Below are 24,434 nucleotides of genomic sequence, written 5' to 3'. Positions count from 1 at the left end.
TAGAACCTGGAAAAGTCAAAGAAACATTCTCCTCTAGGGCCTCCAGAAAGGAAGGCAGGCCTGCCAATACTTTTTATTTTAGCTCAGTGAGACCCATGTCAGAGTTCTGAGCTGTAACACAATAAATCTGTGTTGTTTAAGCCACCAAGTTTGTGGTAATTTGTTATAGCAGCAGTAAGAAAGTAACGCCCTCACTTGTGTGACCATGATTGAAACAAATGGTTGAAGATAATGACATTTCTCAAGGGTCTGAGTGAATTTCCTAATGTTCCCTCCTAAAGGTGAATGAAGTGATTAGAACTGACCCCTGATGCCAGATGAGCATTGTTGAGATCAGGGGAATTATCTGAGAAGGAGGACTCTAGGGAGGAAGAAGGACCTCTTAGGCAAGACGAAGCATTAAGACCTTTGGTTTTAATATTAAAAAGCATATGACCTCATATTGTACCCTTAAGCTCATAAAGCAGGGCATACTAGTTACATAAAAATTGTGCCATGTTCTCTTTCTTGGAAAACTGGCAGAATAGTGGTATCAACAACCAAAATAAGCCCAGCAGGGCGTGGCTCAGTGGTTGAGCATTGACCTAGGATCCAGAAGATCGCTGTTTGATTCCCGGTCAGGGCACATGCCCAAGTTGCGGGCTTGATCCCCAGTCAGGGGTGTGCAGGAGGCAGCTGATCAATGACTCTCTCATCATTGATGTTTCCATCTCTCCCTCTCTCTCTCTGAAATCAATAAAAAGATATATTTAAAGACAAAAACAACCAAAATAAGTAAGCTGAGAAAGTGAGCCAAATTTGTAGAGAAGCTGAAGATTTTGAATTTTACTGGATTTGAAATGACAGGGGACATCATAGGCTTCAATCAATAATCAATTTGTCAATATTAAGCATATTTCCATGTCCTAACAGAAAATGATATAAAGGCTAAATTCTAACTTTCTATTTACAGTTCTAATTTAAAATTAGTGATTTCTTTAGATTTCATTCTGTTCAACTTGAGTCACCCACAGTTAATTACATGTATCTTTCTGCTGTTAGTTGGCAGGGAAGGCTACCTCCCTGTGACATTTATTAGTGTTGTTCACCAAATATCTCTAGGGCTTTTCTCTTCCCGGTCAGACAGGTCTGCTCTTCTCCACCTTCTTTGAAGTTAGCTGTGGTAAACTAACTTGCTTTGGCCAATGAAAGTGACATGTTTGAAAATCAAAATGTTTCACCATGTTCCCTCCCCACTGTTGTAGTTACCATGAAAGCTTGTATCCCGATGAAGCCTTCATCAGTCCAGGTCTCTGAGTTCCTACACTGAGTAAAGACCCAACCTCTCTACTGCCTTGACAATCTCCACTGGATATGTAGCCTGACTAAAAATAAACTTCTATTATACTAACTCATTAAAACTTAGAGTTGTTTATAACTGCATTACCTATATACTGCCTAAACAAAGAAACTCAAACTTTTCCTTTACAAAACCTATTACCAGAATTGTATTTATTAATTATATTTGTACCTGGAATGGCTATTGTGGGTTGCCTACCTAGTATTCATTCTTCCCCTTCTCCAATCCTATTAAGACTTTCCAAATTGCCCAGTCTTTCAGTTTAGGTTTGACTTCTACCTCTACTTAGGATGTGGAAAACTGCGAAGAATTTTGCTCCCATCCTTACAATGAGAAAAAAAGCCAGATAATCTACAAAATCATAAAAATCTCTTGAACATATCAGACTCCTGAGGTCAAAAGACAAGAAACCTGAGTTCCAAGGAGAAATAGGACGCACAGTTTAGATCATTAGCAGAGTAAGAAAAAACTCAGTAAAAATTTTAACAGATTGTTAAAGGCCATTGCAGGTTAGCATGTCAGTTGGGAAGCTCAGACACAAAGGGAGATTGCACTCATAAATTCTTCCCACAAGCTTAGTGGTGCTCAGATGAATGATTATGGGCCAGGCAGGAGACCATAAAGAAACCCTCAATGGTGCAGGCATAAAGGAGATAATTGGCAGCTGCTAAGAGTTGGACATAAAGCTTCCCCCTACTCTTTTTCCTCAGGCTATTCTACCCTGTAAAGCAAAGCCCTAATCCTCTGGAGAAGGGACAGCAAACTCTCTGGCCCCCAGGGCACAAGTAAAAATCTCTTGTAAATGGAGGAAATATAGATGAAAAAGCCTCTATCCTTGTGGAAGAGGCAGGAAACTCTCTTGGACTCTGGATCCTATACTTATAGCAAGCTGAAGTCTACTACTGCTGAGAGAAGAGTAGGAAATTCTTGCCCAAGACAACCATAGATAAAAGGCTGAGTTGGCTGCCACAGGGAGGAGAGACTAAAAAAGTCCCAGCTCCCAAGGCTCAGGCACACAAGGCCTAAGACTGAGACTGAACCAGGACAACAGAGAATCCCCATCACAAACCCATTCTAATGCTGAGTGTGGACAGAGAGCTTCTCTGGGGCATAAGAATATAGGGACAATCAGAAGCCAAGGGGAAAGCAGGAACACTGAGCAAAATTCTCTGGCACCCCAGCCCTCACACTAAGCACCAGGAAACGGCACCCTCCTGCTAAAAAAAAAAAAAAAAAAAAAATGAAGTCTATGACTTAATAAAGGTAACTATAGCAACAACAAAGCCCCAGCCCAACTCAACTAGATTGATCCAACCTCCCACATAACAACCTTACAAAAGAACTGTGTTCATTGCCAGATGTGGACACTACTTACCAGAAAACAATGCTGTTCTACACACAATGTCCAGCACTCATTAGAAAACCATGAAACACACAAAACAAACAAAAAATCCATTGTCAAGAGATAAAGTAGTCAACAGGAATGGACACAGAGATGAGCCAGATGTTGGAACTGTCATAAGGATTGAAAAAAGTGAACAACCTGCATGAACAAATGGAGAATTTCAGTAGAGAGATGAAAATTATGAGTCAAATGGAAATACTAGGGGGGGAAAAACAATGATATTCAGAGATGAATAATCCTTTTGGTGGACTCATTGGTATACTCAACACAGCTGAGAAAAAAAGATAAAGTCATCCAGACTGATATACAAAGAGAAAAAAATGAAAAACAAGTAGAACAGGACATCCAAAAACTGTGGGATAATATCAAACAATCCTACATATGTGTAGTTGGAATCCCAGAGGGAGAGAAAATGGGGCTTTAGAAATATTTGCAAGTGAGAGGCTTCAGCAGCCATGGCTCCCAACATGCCCTTGGTTGAACTGGCCCCAGAGAGTCCTTAAGGCATCCAGGCCATGCTGCTGGGGCCGCCTGGGGCAGGCAAGGGTACCCAGGCACCTAAATTGGCCAAAAACTTCTGTGTCTGCCATCTGGCTACTGGGAACATGCTACTAGGGCCATGGTGGCTTCTGACTCAGAGCTGGGAAAAAATCTGAAGGCAGCTATGGATGCTGGAAAACCAGTGAGTGAAATGGTAGTGGAGCTCATTGAGAAGAATCTGGACACCCCTCCATCAAAAATGGTATTCTAGATGGCTTCCCTCGGACGGTAAGGCAGCAGAAATGCTTGACAACCTCATGGAGAGGGAAGAAAAGCTTGATTCTGTGATTGAATTCTACATCCCAGACTCCCTGCTGATCTGAGAATCACAGGAAGGCTGATTCACTCCCTGATGGCTGTTCCTACCTCAAGTTCGACGCCTCCAAAAAGCCCATGAAAGATGATATCCCTGGGGAACCCTAGGTTTGCCAATCAGATGATAACGAGAAGGCCTTGAAAATCCACCTGATGGCTACATTCCTTTGACCTCAGGAATTGCTTGGTTAGGGGCTCAGGAACTGGAGACCACAGCCTAAACCGACCCAAATCAAGCGGAGACGAACACATTTATCCCGTGTCTGAGGGTGGGACACTCTCTGGATAAGAACTAGAAAATAAACAGCCCTCGGACCTTCGGGCAGCCATCTCCCTACCACGATAGACGCCGCCTCAAGGACAAAGCCAACACACGAAACAGGCCAGAGCTGAGAGAAACTGAGTGAAACCTTAAATCAGAGGAATCTGAGGTCTTACCCATAGCTGGATGTTTTAACTATGCAATGTAATAAATTGCCTTATTGTTTAAGCAAATGAAACTTTTCTCAAATCTCAATTGCAAGTAAACAAACACATCTTAACTGATGTTGTCCCAAGTGCTAGTATTATGAGTCATTTTAGACGGGGCTCCAACTCAGCTCATCTGTTCTCTTGTTTCAAAACAAATTTCTAATTGGCAAAGGAGATGTATTTGGTTTCCAAAACTAAAACAATGGTGTCACAAGAATACTGCCTTTTACCAAGCAACTATTGTAATAAAGAAGCCTATTTTAGTCATTCATTCATTCGATCAAATATTTACTGAGCACCTGTAATATGCCAGGCATGGTATCAGGCATTGGAAATATACTGGAGAATAGGGCACAGTTATTTATTAATTTTGGTTGTGAACAATTTATGAGTAGTATGAACAGCTATATCAGATTCCACTTACTCCTTTCCAATTTTCTGGTATCTTTCCTTAGCAATGTATCACTCTTTGAATATTACTAGCTTGAGTCCTAAATATTAAATATTTTCAAGTGCTATAGCTTTCAGGGGAATATCCAAGAGCTATTCTGTCCAGCATAGGAAATGTTGAGAAATTTTAAAAATATCTTACTAAAAATAAGTTACGTTTCAGAAAAATGTTTCTGTTTATAAACAAACTGCATTCAGCTTGGCTGGCTGAAAGGTTTGTAGAACTTGGCCAATCCATGCATTCTTCCACCCAAAGGACCTTGTCAAGAGCTCAAACAAACCAGGCGGGAATGCCAGAAATCTCCACTTGATCTGGTGAAGCAGACTCAGGAGTTTAAGACCTGGAGTTTATTCAGTCACAGAGGTACAGTGTTTGGTTGGGTGAAAAAATTTTGGTCTGGTAGTCAGTGAGCCCAGGCTCTTCTAGTCCACTGTCAACGGTAAAGCAGGGTGACTCTTAAGTGAATTGCTTTACTTTTTATGCTGAAATTTTCTTCATCTACCAAATAGCCAATAAAAGTCATTTTAAGAATCAATTTAGATAGTTGTTTTGAAAGTTCTTTGAAGGGTATGAAGCATTTACTATATTTATATAAGTAATCATCATTGGATACTGTATAGAATTGTATAAGGTTTCATTTTGTTGGTTTTTAATCATAGAGCCAAAGTTGATGAATTTTACAACTATTTCAATGACTGGAAAAGGTTGTAAAATGGAATGATTAGTCTTAATCATAATGGATACAAGAAATATCGATCGGTTGCCTCCCGAATGTGCCCTGACCGGGGATCGAACCCACAACCTGGGTATGTTCCCTGACCAGGAATTGAACCTTCGACCTTTTGGTGTACCGGTGACACTCCTACCAACTGAGCCACACTGGCCAAGGCAGGAATACTTTTAATAGAACTACTGTGCTAGATTGGTTGTACTAATAGTCCCAATTCTTCCCTCCTTCCTGTATCCACTCCTGTATAGTAAAAAACAAACAAACAAACAAAAAACTTACCTTGCCCAAAATGAGGCCTGGCTTTGCCCTCAGTTTCCGGGAAGTAATCTCATGACTGAGGGGCGTGTTTTTATTTGCTAGGGAGCCTTGAGTCACATTGGGTCTAACAATGGGATGTAGGGTGGGAGTTGGCCACACCCACTAGTCTTAGAGCAGGGGTTGGCCACACCAGCAGTGTGATTTAGGGTGGGGACTTCAACTAACAGAATCTCAGCACAAACTCTGGACACCCATGCTAGGCTGAGTTTCCTGGGTTGGCAATGTCCTGTATGTATTGTCACACATTGATACTGGCGCAAAATGCATCCTGACTGCGGGGAGAGAACACTGGAAGCTCTACATTTAATACTTCCCTGACTCCCCTTGTCTGATTTTAATCTGTACCCTTTCCCTGTAATAAGCCATCACCCTGAGTATATTTTCTTTCAGTGAGTTCCATGAGTCCTTCCATTGAGAGTGGTTTTGGGAACCCCTTGAATTTACAGTTGGTATCAGAAGTGAGGGCAACCTCTTGTGGGGACTGTTCCCTCTAACTTTGTAGTCAGCCTAAACTCTTCACAACACCCCCTGCCATGTAACCTTGCAATCCCCTCCCATTTTAACTCCGGGCCCGACTGTAAGATATGCTTTGTGATACAAGCAGACTCATATTTTCCCGTGCTCTTGCCCTCTCCCATCATCATCAAAAGGATGTGCTCATGCTGGCTTGCTAGCAAATGAGAGACACACATGACGCAGAGCCGACTCACCCCCATTGTCCCAGCCCTGTCCTTTTTTATTTTTTATTTTTTATCCAGCAGTGTAAATGAGCCTGATCAAGATCAGCAGGATGACCTAGCCCACCACTCCAGGTATGTGAGTAAGCCCTTGTATGCCTCTGTGATTCTGTGGTAGTTTATAAAGCATTATTGTGACAGTAGATAACAGATAAGAGCTCCCGCCTAAGCTTCCACTGGAATGTAGCAATAAGGAGAAGAGAATCTGGATCACGTAAATCCAGGGGCGGGGGGATCTCCAAATTCTTTTCATCCAACACTGAAAACTTAATGATCATGTATTTTTATAATCCTTACATTATAAAATATTAGAGATTTAGGACTATCTCCAACTGAGGCCTAGAGAAGTGAAATAATCACGAGATTAGATAACAAAAAATGACATTTGCTTTCGGAATATAATCACACACAGTGTACACTTTTTCTAATACTCAGAATCCCTCTGGATATTGGGGTAAAGGTGAAACTATACCAGACACTGGAGAAATATTTACAACGCATTATTGAAAGCCTTTTGCCAGGCCTTTTAACTGATAATGTAACTGACAATGTTACATCTTTTTCTCTTTATCTTCTGCCAACTTTCTGATTGAATTGTTAATGTCTACAATGAAATGGCCCACGGATAATCATATTTTTTAAAAAGGGGGAAGAGGAAAAGCAGAGTTCAATTAATAGAAAACAGAGACGGTACTCAGTCTAGTGGCTGTATTTTACTAACAAAGTCATGTATTCAAATGAATTTGACCTTGGGATACCCTAACTGCTCTGTTTCATCATGCCTTCCGGGCGTGCATGGCCCTTCGTGTTGGTTCTGCTCACTGTGTGCTGAGCATTACTCCGCGTTTGAGTAGGAAACCTGCCGCCCTTTGCTCTTGAGGAGGAGCAGAGGACCTCCCCGGGTTTACGGTACCACCGGCTGTGCAAACAGACAGGCTCTCTGCCTGTGGCTTATCTAAGGGGCCCTCATGTAAACCCCTTCCCACCCCAGTCTACTAAGATCTATTTCTTGTCCCACATGAAATGAGACAATATCCCACTATAAGTCTGCTTACAGAATAAACTTGTAATTCCTCTCCGAGTTTGCTCAGGTATGCCCCCCCTCATGTCCACTTCTGTAACTGGTCAAAGATAGAATAAAGGGACTGTTGCCTCTCACCTCGCGCGCGCACACACACACATCATACAACATGTGCATCCTTAATTTTTGATGCAGAAACAATGTCACTTGCCATCATATTCACAATTCTAGCATGATGTTTGCCACATGATAGGCTTGCAGTAAGTATCTGTTCAGTGAATTAATAAACACTTATCTTTAAGTACATTGTTACTTTCACAACCTAGACTGTGGTCAATTTGCACCCTTAACAGAGTATACAGTATTAATTTATTACATGATTAACACATGCCATTGCTTTGAACTTAAGCATATGTGAGAAAGGACAATTTTTACTTCATGGCCAAAAAACCCCCACAAAACTATGAGGATTAGCCCTGGCTGGTGTGGCTCCATTGGTTGGAGTATTGTCCTGTGCACTGGCAACCAATTGATGTTTCTCTCTCACATCGATGTTTCTCTCTCTCTCTCTCTCTCTAGAAAGAGATGTTTCTCTTTTTCCCTCTCCCTTCCTCTCTCTCTAAAATCACTGAAAACATGTTTTTTAAAAACTATGAGGATTATAATGATCTATATATTTGTTGCATTTACTAACCATGAATTATGATTGTTTAACACAGCTAATGATTTGGTTAAATATGTCAAGAGCTTTTTTGAGCTATAATTCAAATAATGTATCACTTAAAGTATGCAATTCAGTATTCTTTAGTAGGTTCACAAAATTGTGTAATCATCACCACGATCAATTTTACAACATTTTCATCACTTAAAAAAAGAAAAAAACCCTCTGTTCCCATTAGCAATCACTCCCCATTCTCCCCAACACTTTCCCCACCCTCACCCCTTGGCAACCTCTAACCGCCTTGCTGTGTCTACAGATTTGCCAATTCTGAACATTTTATATAAATGCAATATGTGATCTTTTGTGAATGGATTCTTTCACTTAGCATAATGTTTTCATGCTTCATCCATGTTGTAGCATATACCAGTGCGTACTTTATTCCTTTATATTGCCTGATAAAGGCATATCCATTGTATGGATATACCGCAATTTGTTCATCCATTCATCAGTTAATGGACACTGGAATTGTTTCTACTTTTTGGCTATTTTGAGTGATAAAACTTTGTGTACAAGTTTTTATGTGGACATATGTTTTCAGTTCTCTTGGATATACACCCAGGAGTGAAATTGCTGGGTCATTTGGTAACTCTATATTTAACTTTTTTAGGAACTGCCAAATTGTTTCCCAAAGCAACTACACATTTACAATCCCACAAGCAGTGCATGAGGATTCCATCTTCTCCACATCCTCACCACTCCTCGTCATTATCTGCGTCTTTGATGTGGTCACCCTAGTGGGCATGAAGTGGTATTTCATTGTAATTTTGATTTGCGGCTCTCTGATGGCTAATGAACCATCTTTTAGTACTTATTGGTCATTTTTCTATCTCCTTTGGAAAAATGTTTATACAGATCCTTTGCTCATTTAAAAAATTCAATTATTTATCTTTTTATTACTGAGCTGTAAGTGTTCTTTATATATTCTAAGTACAAGTCCCTTATCAAATGTATGATTGGCAATAACTTTTCCCATTCTGTGGGTTGTCTTTTCAAGTTCTTGATGGTACTGTTTGTAGAACAAAAGTTTTTAAATTTTGATGAAGTCTGATTTTTTTCTTTTGTTAACTTGTACAAAAAAGGGTACTTGGGATTTTGACAGGGATGCACTGAATCTGTATATCAATTTGGGGAATACTGCCCTCTTAACAAAATTAAGTCTTTCAATCTATGAACATGAGGTTATTTCCATCATTCCAATATTTTCCCATATGTATGTTAGCTTCCCTGCCCCACACACCCAGTCAGAGATATAACCCAGGTCTATAGTACATTATGGTTGTCAAAGGTATAGCCTCTGTTTTCTCATCAGTAAAGTGCAAATAATAATACATATCTCATAGGATAAAAGGATTAATGATAAATATGCACAACACTTGCATAGTACCTAGAACACAGTAAATGTTCAGTTAATCTTAGATATTTGTCTTAGTTTCTTTGGGCTGCTATAACAAAATACCACAGAGTGAGTGGTTTATAAACAATGGACATTTATTTCTTACAATTCTGGAGGCTGAAGTCCAAGATCAGGGTGCCAGCATGGTTGGGTTCTAGTGAAGGGCCTCGCCGAGGCTGCAGAGCGCAGGTTTCTCCATGTATCCTCACACAGTAAAAGGGCCAAGGGAACTGTCTCAGGCCTCTTTCATAAGGACATTAACCTCATTCACCAGGGCTCCGCCCACTTGACCTGACCTAATCACCCCCAAAGGCCTCACCTCCTAATAGTATCAGCTTGGGCATTAGGATTTCAACATATGAATTTGGGGGGATGCAAACATTCAGACCACAGCACTGTTTTTATTATATAGCACTTAATGTTTAGTTGCTCAAAAATAGTTATTTTGATTAAAACACATATATATTGGAGCCCTAAGTCTCTATGAGTCCCCATCTCTTTGGAATTTTTGACTTTATATTTTGTTTCCCTCAAATTTTCTCTGCCTTTCTTAAGGACTGTCAAAAGCATGCTTCTGCCACCCCTCCACCCCCCCGAATCTTCCTAGAGATGCACTCTGATAAAAAGCGTGGGTGCTTATGGGAAGGTCCAAAAGAAATGGCTGGTCAACTAATCAGAGCTCTTACTCTTCCTTCCCATGTCATGTAGGCACATCTTAACAACGACACTCGGGATTTAATAACTCTTCTATCTTACAGTCCAATGTCCATACTGAAAGTGTTTCTTTTAAAATGTAAGTTAAATGGTTTCACTTTCCTGTTCAAACTCTTCTGTAACATCTCATCCCTCTCAGAATAAAAAATCTAAAAAAGCATTACAATGGCTCTGTAAGAATTATACGGCTTGTAAAGTCCTATGTGATCTGGTATTTGGCTACTCTTCGACCTCATCTCTGATCATCATGCTTTGTCCTAGCCTTTTCCTCTAACCTGCCAGGCACACTTCAGCCCCAGGGCCTTTGCATTTGTTGTTTTCCTTCTGTCTACAAATCTCTTCCCATAGATCTCCAGTTTTTTGTTTTTTGTTTTTTTAGTTCCTTCATGGTCTTTGCTCAAATATCACGTTATCAATGAGTCTGGCCACCCTATAATCACCTGACACATTACATATTTACTTGTTTGGTTATTTGTTTTCTCCTCTAGAATAGTTATATGAGCACAGAAATTTTCATGTTTTGTTTTATCCTGTGCAATCCTGTAACAATCCCAGGTGCATTTGGTACTAATTAAATATATGTTGACTGGATGGCCTGCAAAGCTGTCTTCTCACATAAGCAAGTAACTTTAGTAGTGAGAAGGGGATGCCACTGCAGTAGTTCTGCCAAAGGACTGCTTTCAGTCAGGTGGAATCCTCTTGCCCTGGCTGACCGAGGGATGCATTCTGTCGTTAGCTCAAACACATCTAGACACAGTCTTGTCTGTTTAAATGAGCAGAATTTCATGAAATGTTAGAGTGGGCAAACAGAATTAGAGATACAGAAAAGCTGAAAGGTATCTGATTTCCTGCCCCAAACTCCTCCCCTTCCCCCCGAAATACGCTTTCTGTGTATGATTAATGATTTTATCTTTTTGTTATTCAAAAAATTGATCTAATGCTACTGCCTTCCCCAAAGACACAGGAGTTCTCCTGGTAACGGATTTAGAAGATCTTAGGAGATCACGCTTTTGACAACCACAGTTAACTTTGCGAGGCAGTGGGAGGGCGCAGCAGCATGCCCGAGGTGGAACTACATTTCCCAGAGGGCATCTCCGGGAGGATGCTGGGAAGTGTGGCAGGGCGGCAATGGACCCTCTGGGCCAGGGGAGACCAACTTCCCAGGAACACTTGGAGTTTCCTGGTTTCTGCTGATTATTGAGGCCTAGGACGGCATCCCCAACAGAATTCAGAGTGAGTACAGCAAGACAGACCTGTTCAGGTGTAAGTGAGGAACAATTTTTTGAGGAAGCATAATCAGAACTTGGAAAAAAAACCTCTCAGTTTCAGTATTTTGCAATTTTAGCTTAGGCCCTCTTCCTTCTTGCAGAAACCAGGGAACGACCACGGTTTTGCATTACTAGTGGAACTATCTTATTAACTACAGCTAATCATTTTCTGTTCCTTTTTTTGGAGAGTTGTTTAAAAATGGAATTTGCTCACCTCCCTGCATTGTGCCTGAACTATTTTTGAACTAAGGGAGGAAAAATTAGTTTTCAGAAAGTAAACCATAAAGCTGGTCAGTGAGACCTTGAAATCTGTATCCCAGTGGCTCCTCAGTTTTGCATCTTTCCCGGCCCATTCCTGTCCGTTGTAATGAGAAGACAGACTCTGAAAAGCGCTCTGAAACACTGCCAAACCTGGCCTCGTGGTGCAAGTAACCAGAGAGATTCACGATGGGCTTTTTCATTAGGTAGTGCTCTCTAAATTAATCTGTCTTCTGTTAAGATGAACAGGACTACAACTGTGTGCATCATTCATTACAGGGGATTCAGAGAAATTGTGACTTAAGGGATTTGCCTCATCATTTAATAGTTTTCAGTAAAAACAATATTACCTTTCATCTTTATCAGTCCTTGTACTTTTTAAAAACAAATAATAAATTAATGTCGGTAAATGCTTTCCCATATATTTCTTATCAAAAGATGAGAAAGCCCCTGGGTTTGGCTGCTGCTCCCTAGATTGTGGTCTCAGATTGGTCAACTTCTCAAAGCTTTATCTTCCCATAAAATGGGATAAATGCATGCATTCATTCATTCATTCATTCATTCATGTATATTGTGTTTTACACTGTGCTAGCTGCCCTAGAGAGTGAAGACACAATCCTAACCTTTAAGCATTTTACAATGTAACAAATCTGAGAATTAGGTTTGACATAGTTGTCATACACTTTAGGTTCATATTCTCTCCTTCCTTTCCCTGTGAGAACTGAGACAAAAACCAAGCTCTGAAAAGTTAGGTGATAGCCCCAGGCCACAAACTCAGTCAGTGGGTGAGCCAGGAATAAAAGGACCCGAGTCTTTCTAGTACAAAGGGAGACATGCATTTGTACTGTAAATAAAATAGAAGGCAGGCCTAAGCTTGACATCTAAAGTAAAATAATGGTGCTGGTATTTTCTGCCAAATGTACACAGTGTGGCAAAGTAGGTTTACAGTTGTTTGTATGGGAAATAACACAATAATTAATAAATAATAGTACAAGAATAAACTGCGTTTCACATACAACTGTAAACCTACTTTTGCCCCACCCTGTATTTTGCCAATAGTGAACTTTTATCCTCAGTGTGTTGTCAGGCGTTAAAATACACCAATAGTTGCCAATTCAAACAATAACAACTATTCTGTTTGTAATGTGTCATTTGAGCAGAAGGATGTGAGTATGGTAGCATGTTTACCAGAACTGAGCCCCTGGGTCAATACACTTAGAATTATGCATCACACTGAAGATCCCCAAAAGATAGTGAAAAATCACAAATATTTCAGAAAAAAAAGTAGCAAAATTTTCCCTGCACTAGATTTCTGAATAGTATAGGGCTATAAGAAATTATATTTTCATCCTAAAATAATGTCTTATCCTCCTGACTGTTAAAATGAACCTTTTTTTTTTTTTTTTTTTTGTACTGAGCTTCAGGCTGAATGACTGCTTCACAGAGAAAAACAATACATACAGCATTTGGTTCCTATAGTGCATTTTGGTGATCAAATTGTGGAATATACTGCAAATGTCCTATAATATTTTAAAAATTAGAATGGTCAAATGTAGAGTACAATTACAATGAATAAATGAGCACAGGACGGCAGACATTTTACAAAAGGGAAACAAGAACTATTAAATCTGAAAACACTTTCAATCTCTATAGTGGCCAAAGAAATAAAGAAGTTTTTTTTAAACCAAATGTTATTGAATCTTGTGTGACAATGTGTAGAAAGAGCCATTGATTTTAAAATAAATTTTATCCCAGTAATTCTACTTAGGGTAACTTATCTTAAAGAAGTAACTTGAAAATATCAGCGCAGAGGTTATTTAGGTGGGATATCTTGTAATTTAAAATCAGAGCAACCTAAATGTCTAAAATCAGGGGAATGTTTAGTAAAATCTGTATGAGTATGCTTGAATATATTATGTAACCAAAAAAATTATGAAGCTTCTACAAAAACATAGAAAACTGCTTATTACGTGTTTCATGAAAGCAAGTTGAAAAAAATGTGTCGTCTGATTATAAATATGTAAAAATTACATGTGTAGAAAGTACATCTTAAATTATATTTATATGGTGACATTATGGGTGCTCTCACAATTCTGTTTTCCAGATATCCTGAGGTGTAGTGATATTAATTTTGTAATTTAAATAATCTATTTAAAAGAGAAAAATACAGCCTTACTGGCGTGGCTCAGTGGTTGAGCATCGGACCTATGAACCAGGAGGTCACGGTTTGATTTCCAGTCAGGGCACATGCCTGGGTTTCAGGCTCCATGCCCAGTAGGGGGTGTGCGGGAGGCAACTGATCAATGACTCTCTCTCATCATTATTGTTTCTATCTCTATCTCTCTCTCTCTGAAATCAATTTTTTAAAAAAATCACAATATGGCTGTCAATAAAGTATATAGCTATTTTATTTTTAAAAATAAGTAAAAGAGAAAAATACAGGTAAAGCTGAATTTTAAGGAAATCATTTCCTCTTCCTTTACTTTTTTTTGTTTAATATGTCTTTATTGATTTCAGAGAGAGGAGGGAAGAGGGAAAGACAGAATCATCAATATGAGAGAGTAAACGATCAGCTGTGTCCTGCATGGTCCCTGCTGGGGATCGAGCCCGTAACCCAGGCATGTGCCCTGACCGGGAATCTAACTGCAATCTCCTGGATCCTAGGTCAATGCTCAACCGCTGAGCTAACTGGCCAGGCTCTTCCTTGACTTTTAAATAAGTCTCTATACTGCTTTCATGTAAAATGTATATAAAAAATATACAAGGAAAGGTAAAGTTAAAAAAAATATACAAGGGACCATTTAGAAAAGGAATTAGACTTAATCTTTATCTACTAGGCTTATGACTGTACCAATGAAGGTACAATTCTCAGTTAAAGTAAGTCTGGTTTTCTCTTGATTAATGATGCTCTCTTCAAAGCTACATTAAGAACTTTACCATGTTTTACACAAGCTCTGCAACCACCACCCCATGAGTCAGTAGGCCATGAGACTTCACAAGGGGCAGTATTTAGTAGCAGAAAGTAGGCAAAACATCAGGCAGTGGGCCACACAGATTAGCTGGTAGCCATAACTACAACCAAAAAGCTCTTACAGTCCTCAGGATTCAAGGAACTCATCAAAGGGATTCCTTTTGGCTCCTGGGGAATGTGATGAGGTACTTACTGGAAACAGTAGCTGGGAAATAGCCTCACTGGGGCAGATAGACCCAGAAACCACTTTTTATTGTACTTTATTTGTAAAGGAGTATGTACACATGGTTAATTTTTTTTGAAGTACAGAAATGTATAAAGTAAAAATTATAGGTACCCTTTTCAATCTCTATCTCCATCCCACTCTGCCAAACTAGTCACTGTTAAGAGTTTGGTATGTGTACTTCTAGTCACTTTTAAAATATAAATAAATATGTATCTAATTTATGTATTCTGCTATGTATATGTCCTTTTCTATATAAATTAATTAGATCAGGCTAAACCAACCAAAAATTACTTGCTTTTCTTACTTAATATATTCTGAATATCCTCCCCTCTTACTACATATATAATGTACTGTTATTTTATTTATTTATATTCATTTTTAACAGCTCTGTATTATTCCCTTTTGTCATAATTTTCAGTTAACACTCCTGTACATATCCTTCCCTTCTTAGGATAAATTCCTAGAATTACTAGCTGAAAGGAATGTTTATTACATTCTCAGAGCTGTATATGAGGCAGAAATATTTCTTCCAGTATATCATACAAGTCTAATTACTTTTGTCTCCTGAGACACTTTGTAACCCACATATTACATACTGCCTTCTGTGAAAGTTACTTGTTGCCTCTCTCCTGCTAGAGTCCCTTGGGGGCAGGATTTTTATCCTGTACATTTTTTGGTATTCCTTAACCGCCCTTGCATAAAGTCAGTACTCAATAAATACTTCGTTGAATGTCATTTACTAAATATAATTTATTCTTGGCTAGGACAAAGGTAGTCAAAACTGTCCAAGGATTAGTCACCAGCGATTCATAATTATGCAACCAAGAAGTATGCCTAAACTTTAGATGTTCCTTGGTAGATTAGGGTCAAAGTTTGTTTCCCTTGGGCATAGTTAAAAGGGTGTTGGTTATTTAACTACTGATTTTCTTGTTTCAGTGGAACTTCTTGACTCTTTTATTGCTAATATGAAATGTACTTTTCATGGGAAATAAAATACTGATATACAGTTTAAAAGGAATCACTGTCTGCAGAATATATTCTTAAGATACAGCATTTTTTCCTCTCACCGTGAGATATAAAAAAATAGAAAATATCATAGATCCACGTAGATTTACATAGCCGCCTTTTGAAATAGTTCCTTAATGGCTATGATTTAATATTTTTCTTATCTACAGGATTCCTCCTATGCCATATTCAGAGGGACTTTGGTTTTCATGTATTCTGAGAAGTGCGGCTCCATTACTTGGGAGACCCTCCCAGGCTTACTGGTGTATTAGAGTACTGCTAGCTGCTGTAACAAACTTTCAAATTTCAGTGGCTTACTACGGTAGAAGTTAATTTCTCACTCACAAATTGCCCAAGTCTGGGGGGTTCTTCGTTGGCAGGTGGCTTTTCTCCATGTAGTGATTCAAGGATCTAGGCTTCTCCTCCTGATGGTTCTGCCATTCTGGAGTCTTCCAGGCAGAAGGGAGGAAAGAAGATGTGAAAGTCACTCCCACTTCTTAACCGCTTCAGCCTAGAGAGAGACACATCGCTCCACTCACATTCCATTGGTTTGGGGTCTACTTATATACAAGGGAGGAGAGAAATGTAGGCCTTGGCTCAGCAACTACCTCCCAGCAACAATTCCACAATATGGAAGGACAAGCACACATTTCTTGTGGGGAGTGGGCGGAGTTGGCGGAGTCTCATAATAACTGATTAGGCAGGCGGAACGGGTTTTAATTTTGTACATTAGGAAAAGAGGTGTTGAAAAGTTAAAATCCCACAGCTAGTTAGCAGTAGGAATGCAGTTTAGAAGCCAGGTCATCTGACTCCTACTCAGTTTCTCTTTCCTTAATATGAAAAATTAATACTATTCTGGTTTAAAGTATAACCCTCTTGGTGACTCATTCCTTTAAATTGCATACTATGATTTTTTTTTTTTTTTTTTAACTCCTCTCTCCTCTAAGGACCTGACATGTCTCTGTATTGTGGAATTGCTTGCAGGAGAAAATCTTTTTGGTGCTATAGGCTGCTGTCAACCTATGTCACTAAGACCCGGTGAGTTTTAACCAACCTGAGCTCTGATTATTCAATCTTTGGCCCATTAAATTATAAGAATCTCAAAATCTGATACTGAGGATTAAGGTTGTATGATTAAGATTTACACATAAGGGTGTTCATTGAAAATTATTTATAATAGGAAAAACTCTAAACTAAATTTCCAATAATATCTAAAGTACCTGACATACTTAAATTCTATTAAGATAGGAACTTGGTCTTTTCCACTATGGTGCCCATAGTGTATAAAACAGCACCTGGCACATGGTAGGCACTGAGGCATTGCTGAATGGCTGAATGAACAGGAAAGAAGAAATTAATTAAATTATGGTACACCCATATGATGGAATTAAAAACTATACTGAATAATAGTTTGTGAAGTTTCCTGAAAATAAGGTAAATAACTCTAATCCTGGTACCCATCCCCACCAAAGAACTATACTTCAGTGAAAGGCAGACTAGAAAAGAGAAATCTACACCAGTACAGGGAAATGGGAAATGACTTCTTTGTCTCAGCCTGCGCAAATACGGTATCTTTCCATTTGAAATCACAAGCCTGCTCTCGTAGAATTTGGGGGTTTAAATTTGCACCATCGATATGGTGGGGTCCAAAGACCCCTACTGAAGAACGCAAATAGTAGTCCTAGACTAACAGTACCCCTGAGGCACCAGGCAGAAGCAAATGGAAAGCTCCTCTGGAGGGAACACTCACAACCAGGGCTTCCCATCGGAAAGCTCTGCCAAATATGAGCCCCACCCAAAACGGAAAGGCACACAGCATACCATGAGCACCATGCGGACGCAACGAAATTGCAATACTTGTTTTAGACACTGTTGGGCATTTGGGTTACTTGCAGTTCTCAGAGAACAATAACAGAATTATTGAGTAGTCTAAAAAATGAGTATGTTAAAGTGATTAAATATGTTAAAAATTAATTAAAAAGTCACAAGAATAAAATTCTATTAATAGGGAATGTGGTATAAAAAAATAACATGTTTAAGTAAAAAGGCTACAAATTAGTAGGTATGATTCTAAATAGACCACGTATAGACGCATAATATTAATAGTTTGGAGAATTCTGAGCTGTAAACGGTGACCATCTTTGAGTGGTAAGATTCTTGATGATTTCCTTTTTTGAAAAAAATTGATGACTGTATTTCCTGATTTTTACACGACTATATTTTACTTTTATAATAAGAAAAACACAGTTTAAGTTGGATCTTAGTTTTGTGGTTTCCACCCCATTTTAACTAAAGGGGGGAAATGAACTTTTAAAAATAGTATTTCTGATCAAGAAGAAGGTAAACTTTTTGGATCTCAGTTCCAGTTCCAGCGAGGCCCCAGGTTTAAGACCTTAACCTCGGTGTTTTGCTTTTTAGGGTCATTAGGGCAAAGCACAGGCTGTATCATCCCTCTTTCTGCTCTTTTACGAAGGCAGCTGTGTTTGTTCCGCTGTTTATATTTGGGAGCCTCTGAGTGGCACATGTCTCTCCTTTGACATACATCGAGTCTTTGGTCCAGGAGGCTGTAGTCACGCATAATAAGTTTAAAAATATCACCACTATTAAAATCTCGGGTTTCCTTTGTCTTCATGGTAACCCCTTTCATCACACAGTCAAAAATAGCTCCTAAAGATGTTGCTGGGGTGTGTTTACCATTTTGCTTTGTAGTTTTTCACGTTGAGCCAAGTCTGCCTGCTGGTGTCACAGAAGCTCGCAGACGACAGAAAATCTCTGTAAACCCGGTTTCCCGCTTAAGTGACAAAACACACCATATACCCAAGAGTCTGTTTTAGGGCTTTCAACAGGGAAAAATGGGATATCCCCAAGACCCAGAAAGAGAATCCACATCCAGCTAATTATACGATGTTCTCTTTTCCACATTTTTACTTTGGCTACTGAAAATATTACACTTACTACATAAGTAATGGCTTCACTTTCCCATCAGTGGTGCCTTCAGTAAAGATGAGGAGCCTGTGGTGTCCACCTGGGGCACTAGATGCTTGAAACGAGGGTCACTGTGCATTGAGGTGAACTTTGCTTTATCTTCCTCAGATTGAATGGGAGTTGCTGAAGGTGTGGGGTCTGCAGCAGTGAAGCCTCGGGATTCTGTGGTGGATGTTTTATCACTGTACTTGTTTTCCTTTCAGTCCACTGCATGTAAATTCTTGCCTCACAGTGTAATGTTGGCAAAGTACCTTGAGGTTCAATTCAGTAAATATTTATTACCCTTGAAGTTCAATTCAATAAATATTTATGGAACTGGGCCATTCAATATGCTAATTACTGGGACACAGAAGTAAAGCAGACCCTGCCCTTAAGGAGATCATAGTCTTTTGGGGAAGACAGACAAATTGATAATACAACGTAAGTGCGACCACAGAAGTATTGGCAAGTATACAGGACAAAGGAGGGACTGATTGCCTGCAGTCACCTCAGATCCTTTACAGAGCAATTTAGGATGTAAATGAGTAAGAGGAAATAACCGTGGTAGGAGTGGGATGTAGGAATAGAATTCTCAAAGACGAATGCTGTCATGTAACTAAATGTGGTTTTGTGATGCTTTATTTTCCAAAATACAGGTATTTATTTGAACTGAAGGAAGATGATGATGCGTGTAAAAAAGCCCAGCAGACAGGAGCATTTTACCTCTTTCATAACCTGGCTCCTTTACTTCAGAAATCAGAACATCGATACCTGCCCCCCCAGCATAGCCTATTAGGTAAGCCCAAAGTGGACCAGTAGAGTAGACCAACCCGTGGCCACTAAGCAGAATTCAGCCCCTATTGAATCCCTGAGAAGGACCCTCCAACTTTAGAGTCCAGATTTCTCAAAGTGTTTCTGTCAAATGCTTAGTATATAAACCTGTGTTGCCCAGTCAAATGTTATTTGGCCTTACGCCAGGGGTTGGCAAACTGCTGTTCAAATGGAACCCACATTTTATAAATCAATTTTTATCAGAACACAGCCACACTTATTCATTTATAGATTGTCTATGGCTACTTTCACACTACAATGGCAGAGCAGAGGAGTTGTGACAGAGCTCAAAAGCCTAGATTTTGCCAACCCCTGCCTTAGACGGGTGATTTCCAGCCTCCATGGAGTTGAACACTGTTATACTTGCCAGGATTTGCATTGAGACTTCATTTCTCCTAGAAGGGTCAAAATTAAAAGTGATTAACATAGCTAGAGATATCTAAGCTATTGGGATTTGGCTTTCAAGATACTTTCAGTTTTCTACGATGTAACTATTCCCTAAGTTCTAAAGACATTGCCAGTGAATTTCCTTCCTGGGTCAGATGTTGGAGTACCTGGATAGGCAGTTTCTAGCACTGCAGATACGAGGATGCCATCAGAAGGAACTAAGCGTTTAGAGATGTAGCAATGTTTTGTTGTATTATGAACAAATAAATGAGTCTTTCATGCACAGGGTAAGTTTTCTCCCCGTACAGCTCTTGTGTCTTATACAGACTGGAATTTCAGATGAATATTCTACTCTGGCCCACAAAAGCAGCATAATCTAGAGACTAAATTATAGAATTGATTTGGTCTCTACCATTTTAAATGTGACACTTCTTTTTTTCAGTGCCATAGCTAACTATCATGTATCTTTTGAACTAGGGGATATGCTGCTTTCATGATACAATCACAGAGTAATACAGGGATGCAAAGAAAGAATTCCGTCTTTAGTCTGAACTTCTCAGACTGCTGATGAGTAAACGAAGGCTTAGACGTTAAGTGATTAATTAGATCAAGTTTACAAAGCTAATTAGCTGCAGGGCAGTGACTGGAAGCCAGGTGTAGGTGCCTCAAGCTGAAGTATATGATCTCCTTTAAGTTTAAGATGGCTCTGGTGATCTCATTAAAGCCCTTGTTTTTCCGTCTGCTTTTGTTTCTTAGAGTTGGAAAAGCTCCTGGGTAAGTTTGGACAGGATACACAAAGAGTAGAAGATTCTGTGCTGATTGGATGCTCCGAACGGCAGGAAGCGTGGTTTGCTCTGGACCTAGGTCTAAACAGCTCCTCTTCCATAAATGGTACACAACACCGTTCCTAATGGCTACTTCCCTGTCGTTCTCAGACCTTGGGATTTCACATGATAGTAAAATAAAATAAAAAATTGGGGGAATACAGAAAGGCTATCAACTTTTTTTTTTTTTTTTTTTAAGTTAGGACATAAAAAAGACCACTACCATCTATCATAACTTAAAATAAAGGAATTTTAATGCTTTCTTTCTAAGGTAGGTGGTGGGTACAGAGATGTTTACAGTATTATTCTCTGTACCTTTATACATTTTGTTGTATTTCATAAGGAATGTTTTCAAATCCACGATAACACCTTTGTATCTCTCATCAATGCAAGTGAGTAAACATATTACCTCGAAGGAGCTCTGGGTCTTCAGACCTGCAGTTTGCTGTGGGCTCATGGCTCCTGTCAGGCCTTTCTCCTGTCTCTCAGGGGGTGGGTGCAAACGTAATGATGCTGAAATGACGTTCGGAGAGGAGCTTAGAGGTCCCATTTCATCTTTTTCCCAGGGATGTTCTTATTGCCCCTGAAGACAATCTTGTGACATAGCACTGTGCTGTTTCCCAAATTTGCCTGAGTGAGAATCACCTGGTGCTTGTTAAAAAATAAAGAGTTCTGGGCTTCGCTCACCTGCTGTTCAGAATCTCCATGTAGGGGCTTGAGAACCTGTATATATATATATATATATTGATTTTAGATGGAGAGATACATTGATTTGTTGTTCCACTTATTTGTGCATTCATTGGTTGATCCCTGTACATGCCCTGACGGGGGGTTGAACCCCCAACCTTGAGTGTATCAGGATGATGCTCTAACCAAGTCAGCTATCCGGCCAGGGCTGAGAACCTGTATATTTTTTATTTTCCCTAATTGAGTCTTATTAGGTGAGTTTGGGAAACACTGTTCTAACAGGATATACTTGAGGGGCTCCGAGGCAGTTTGACATTTGTTTCACTTCATTCTCTTTTCTAATTTTCTAGCTTCCTTAGAGAAACCTGAAATGGAGACAGAGCTCAAGGGGTCTTTCATTGAGCTGAGGAAGGCTTTCTTCCGGCTGCATGTGAAGGACGCCTCCTTGCTATCCACGGTAGGTTCTGTAGGAGAGTAGGAAGGCAGCGTACTAGGGCAAATACGTGCACGCGTAACACAAGGCTGGAACACATTTGCTTTCTCCTTCTGCAGAGTAGTTCAAACCTTGGCAGAGGGACAGCATGCTGCGTGGAGACTGCTTATTCTCTTTTGCCCTTGTTTTTGGCACAATTGCTGTCAGGAACAGTATTCCCCTAAGGACATGCGGATCTATGGCATCTATCAGCCTCATTTTTAATGACCCACAGCATGTCACATGCATCATGTTTTTCCTATGAGAAATTATTTATTGCTTTGACTCATCCACACTTCACTTGTTGAAGTGCTTTTGATTATCCATTTAATTTAGAGATATCTCTAAACATTTTTTATTTGCAAAAACATTTAAACTTTACTGGGGAGGAATACATGGTGGGCTGTTCAAATATATTGGAAATGATTTATTTTTAAGCTGGGTCATAAGTACATGGAGTGTTCATTATAATACTTTATAGATTACATATATTTTAAATCATAATACACTTAAGTTATACTTTCTTTTATTCATATTTCAGAGGCTGGAGGAATTATGTTCAATAGTTCCCTTATTTTAGAGTTAATAACCATTTAAAGTAGGTGAACTGGAAAGGCACTGGCATTTCCCTTTGAATTGCTCTCAAAACCAGGCCCAGCACTGTTATAGATGAGCCCCACATTCTCTCCAAACGAAACCAAGCCCATCTTCATATTCCTAGGCGCAGGCTCTCCTCCGCTGGCATGATGCGCATCAGTTCTGCAGCAGAAGTGGGCAGCCCACCAAGAAGAACATGGCTGGGAGCAAGCGTGTGTGCCCTTCCAATAAGATCATCTATTATCCACAGGTAAGCACTGCCTTAGAAGGTCAGCAGTACAAGAAGGCTGTACACGGCTCTGTCCTGGGGATGGAAGCCTGTACGATCAAAAGGCTTTCCTTAGTGATTCATCCCTTCATCCTATTTATGGGCTCCAAAGCCCTAGTGTCTAAGTTTCTACCTCTTTGCCTAGATGGCTCCTGTGGTGATCACGCTGGTGTCAGATGGGACTCGATGCCTGCTTGCCCGCCAGAGTTCCTTCCCCAAGGGAATGTATTCTGCCTTGGCTGGTTTCTGTGACATAGGTAAGGAGTTTAGAGCATGTACAGATGACACTGGGAGACAGGACAGCCTATCAGTGGTAGTTATTTTTCTGTCATAGTGCTTAGAGCCTCGAGCACATTCTTTCCTGTTAAGTCAAGAAAATGATCCTCTGGCATTATAACTTTCCAATATTTTACAGACAAACTTTCAAACATGCAGCATGTTTGAAAGAACTATACAGTGAAAACCCATACACTCACCACCTAGATTCTATAATTTTTTATACTTACTTTATCACATACCTGTCCATCTCTCCATTCCTCTCTCTCCATCAGTCCATCTTACTTTTTGATGGATAGACTGCAGACGTTAGTACACTTCTCCCTAAATATTTCAGCATGCATAATATTCAATAGAATTCAATATTTATTTACAGGATTTTTTTCTCAGTCTATTGGGGTAAAATTTGAAAATGGTGAAATGTAGCATTAGAATTTTATTAAAGCTGGCGGCAGCAATAACCTCTCCCACTGCCACTCTTATTTTGTATTATAACCAACCTAGTAGGTTTAAGTATTACAGTTCAAAACCCAGCTCTAGACTTGATTCCTGTTGCTGTAGAGACTCAGAGATGTAAGCCTCTCCCAAGAGTATTTCATGGAAACTTTGGAGCCAGTTTTGCGCTCTTTCACAAATGGGCATCTGTATCACCCCTCCTGCTGCAGGGCTGTCCTGAATTAATCTGAGTGCTTGTAGGTGAAAGTCTGGAAGAGGCTGTCCGGCGAGAAGTTGCAGAAGAGGTGGGACTGGAGTTGGAAAGACTGCAGTACTCTGCATCCCAACACTGGCCCTTTCCTAATAGCTCACTCATGATTGCCTGTCATGCAACTGTGAAACCAGGGCAGACAGAGGTAAGTTCTGATGCTGTGATATTTCCTTTGCCTCATCCAAGCCTGTCAGTAGGTACTTACTAAGCATCTGTCTAGTCCAACACTGCCTAGATTGTACAGAGATCTGTAAGATATGATTTACATGCTGAAGTAACTTCCAATCTTTGTAAAGAAAGTAATCGCCATGAACACTGGGGGTGCCAGCACGATTGCCATTATCCCCTGTATACACCTCAGTCATGAGACAACTTATCTTTCACCCTCGGGACTGAACAGAGCGTCTCACATAGTTTAGGCACATAAAATATCAAATTTAATGATTGATTTCAAGATTGATCTTATTGCTCAAGTCAATCAGGATGTTGAGCACTAATTATTATTAACCATTATTATTGTTATCAGTCACATAATAATG

The 24,434-nt window shown here is 39.7% G+C and overlaps 2 protein-coding genes and 1 pseudogene across 7 annotated transcripts in view; 2 read left to right on the top strand and 1 right to left on the bottom strand.

The window, feature by feature from the left end:
* Window positions 1-3,199: 3,199 nt before the first annotated feature.
* LOC308567304 (adenylate kinase 2, mitochondrial pseudogene) lies at window positions 3,200-3,770 on the top strand (annotated as a pseudogene). Its single transcript has one exon. The product of its transcript is annotated as an adenylate kinase 2, mitochondrial pseudogene (transcript).
* Window positions 3,771-11,245: 7,475 nt separating this feature from the next.
* NUDT13 (nudix hydrolase 13) overlaps window positions 11,246-24,434 on the top strand; it is a 14,868-nt gene continuing 1,679 nt past the window's right edge. The window contains exons 1-8 of one of the 4 annotated variants that reach the window (XM_081158211.1): window positions 11,246-11,388; window positions 16,831-16,921; window positions 19,504-19,643; window positions 20,822-20,956; window positions 21,927-22,033; window positions 22,770-22,895; window positions 23,059-23,170; window positions 23,886-24,040. In XM_081158211.1, the coding sequence (XP_081014337.1) occupies window positions 16,839-16,921; window positions 19,504-19,643; window positions 20,822-20,956; window positions 21,927-22,033; window positions 22,770-22,895; window positions 23,059-23,170; window positions 23,886-24,040 (858 nt within the window). In that variant the 5' untranslated portion in view covers window positions 11,246-11,388; window positions 16,831-16,838. Of the gene's footprint in view, window positions 11,389-16,830; window positions 16,922-19,503; window positions 19,644-20,821; window positions 20,957-21,926; window positions 22,034-22,769; window positions 23,171-23,854; window positions 24,041-24,434 lie in introns of those variants that run through there. The other 3 variants (XM_081158213.1, XM_081158212.1, XM_081158214.1) reach the window with 3 other exon arrangements.
* ECD (ecdysoneless cell cycle regulator) overlaps window positions 23,147-24,434 on the bottom strand; it is a 27,357-nt gene continuing 26,069 nt past the window's right edge. Inside the window, exon 15 of one of the 2 annotated variants that reach the window (XM_081158201.1) lies at window positions 23,147-23,274. In XM_081158201.1, the coding sequence (XP_081014327.1) occupies window positions 23,231-23,274 (44 nt within the window). In that variant the 3' untranslated portion in view covers window positions 23,147-23,230. Of the gene's footprint in view, window positions 23,275-23,427; window positions 23,514-24,434 lie in introns of those variants that run through there. The other variant, XM_081158200.1, reaches the window with a different exon arrangement.

The sequence above is a fragment of the Miniopterus schreibersii genome (genome assembly GCF_964146895.1).
Source record: "Miniopterus schreibersii genome assembly, chromosome: 14".
Taxonomy (NCBI): domain Eukaryota; kingdom Metazoa; phylum Chordata; class Mammalia; order Chiroptera; family Miniopteridae; genus Miniopterus; species Miniopterus schreibersii.
The sequence above is the reverse complement of the archived record's forward strand: the minus strand, read 5'-3'. Positions and strand labels throughout refer to the sequence as shown.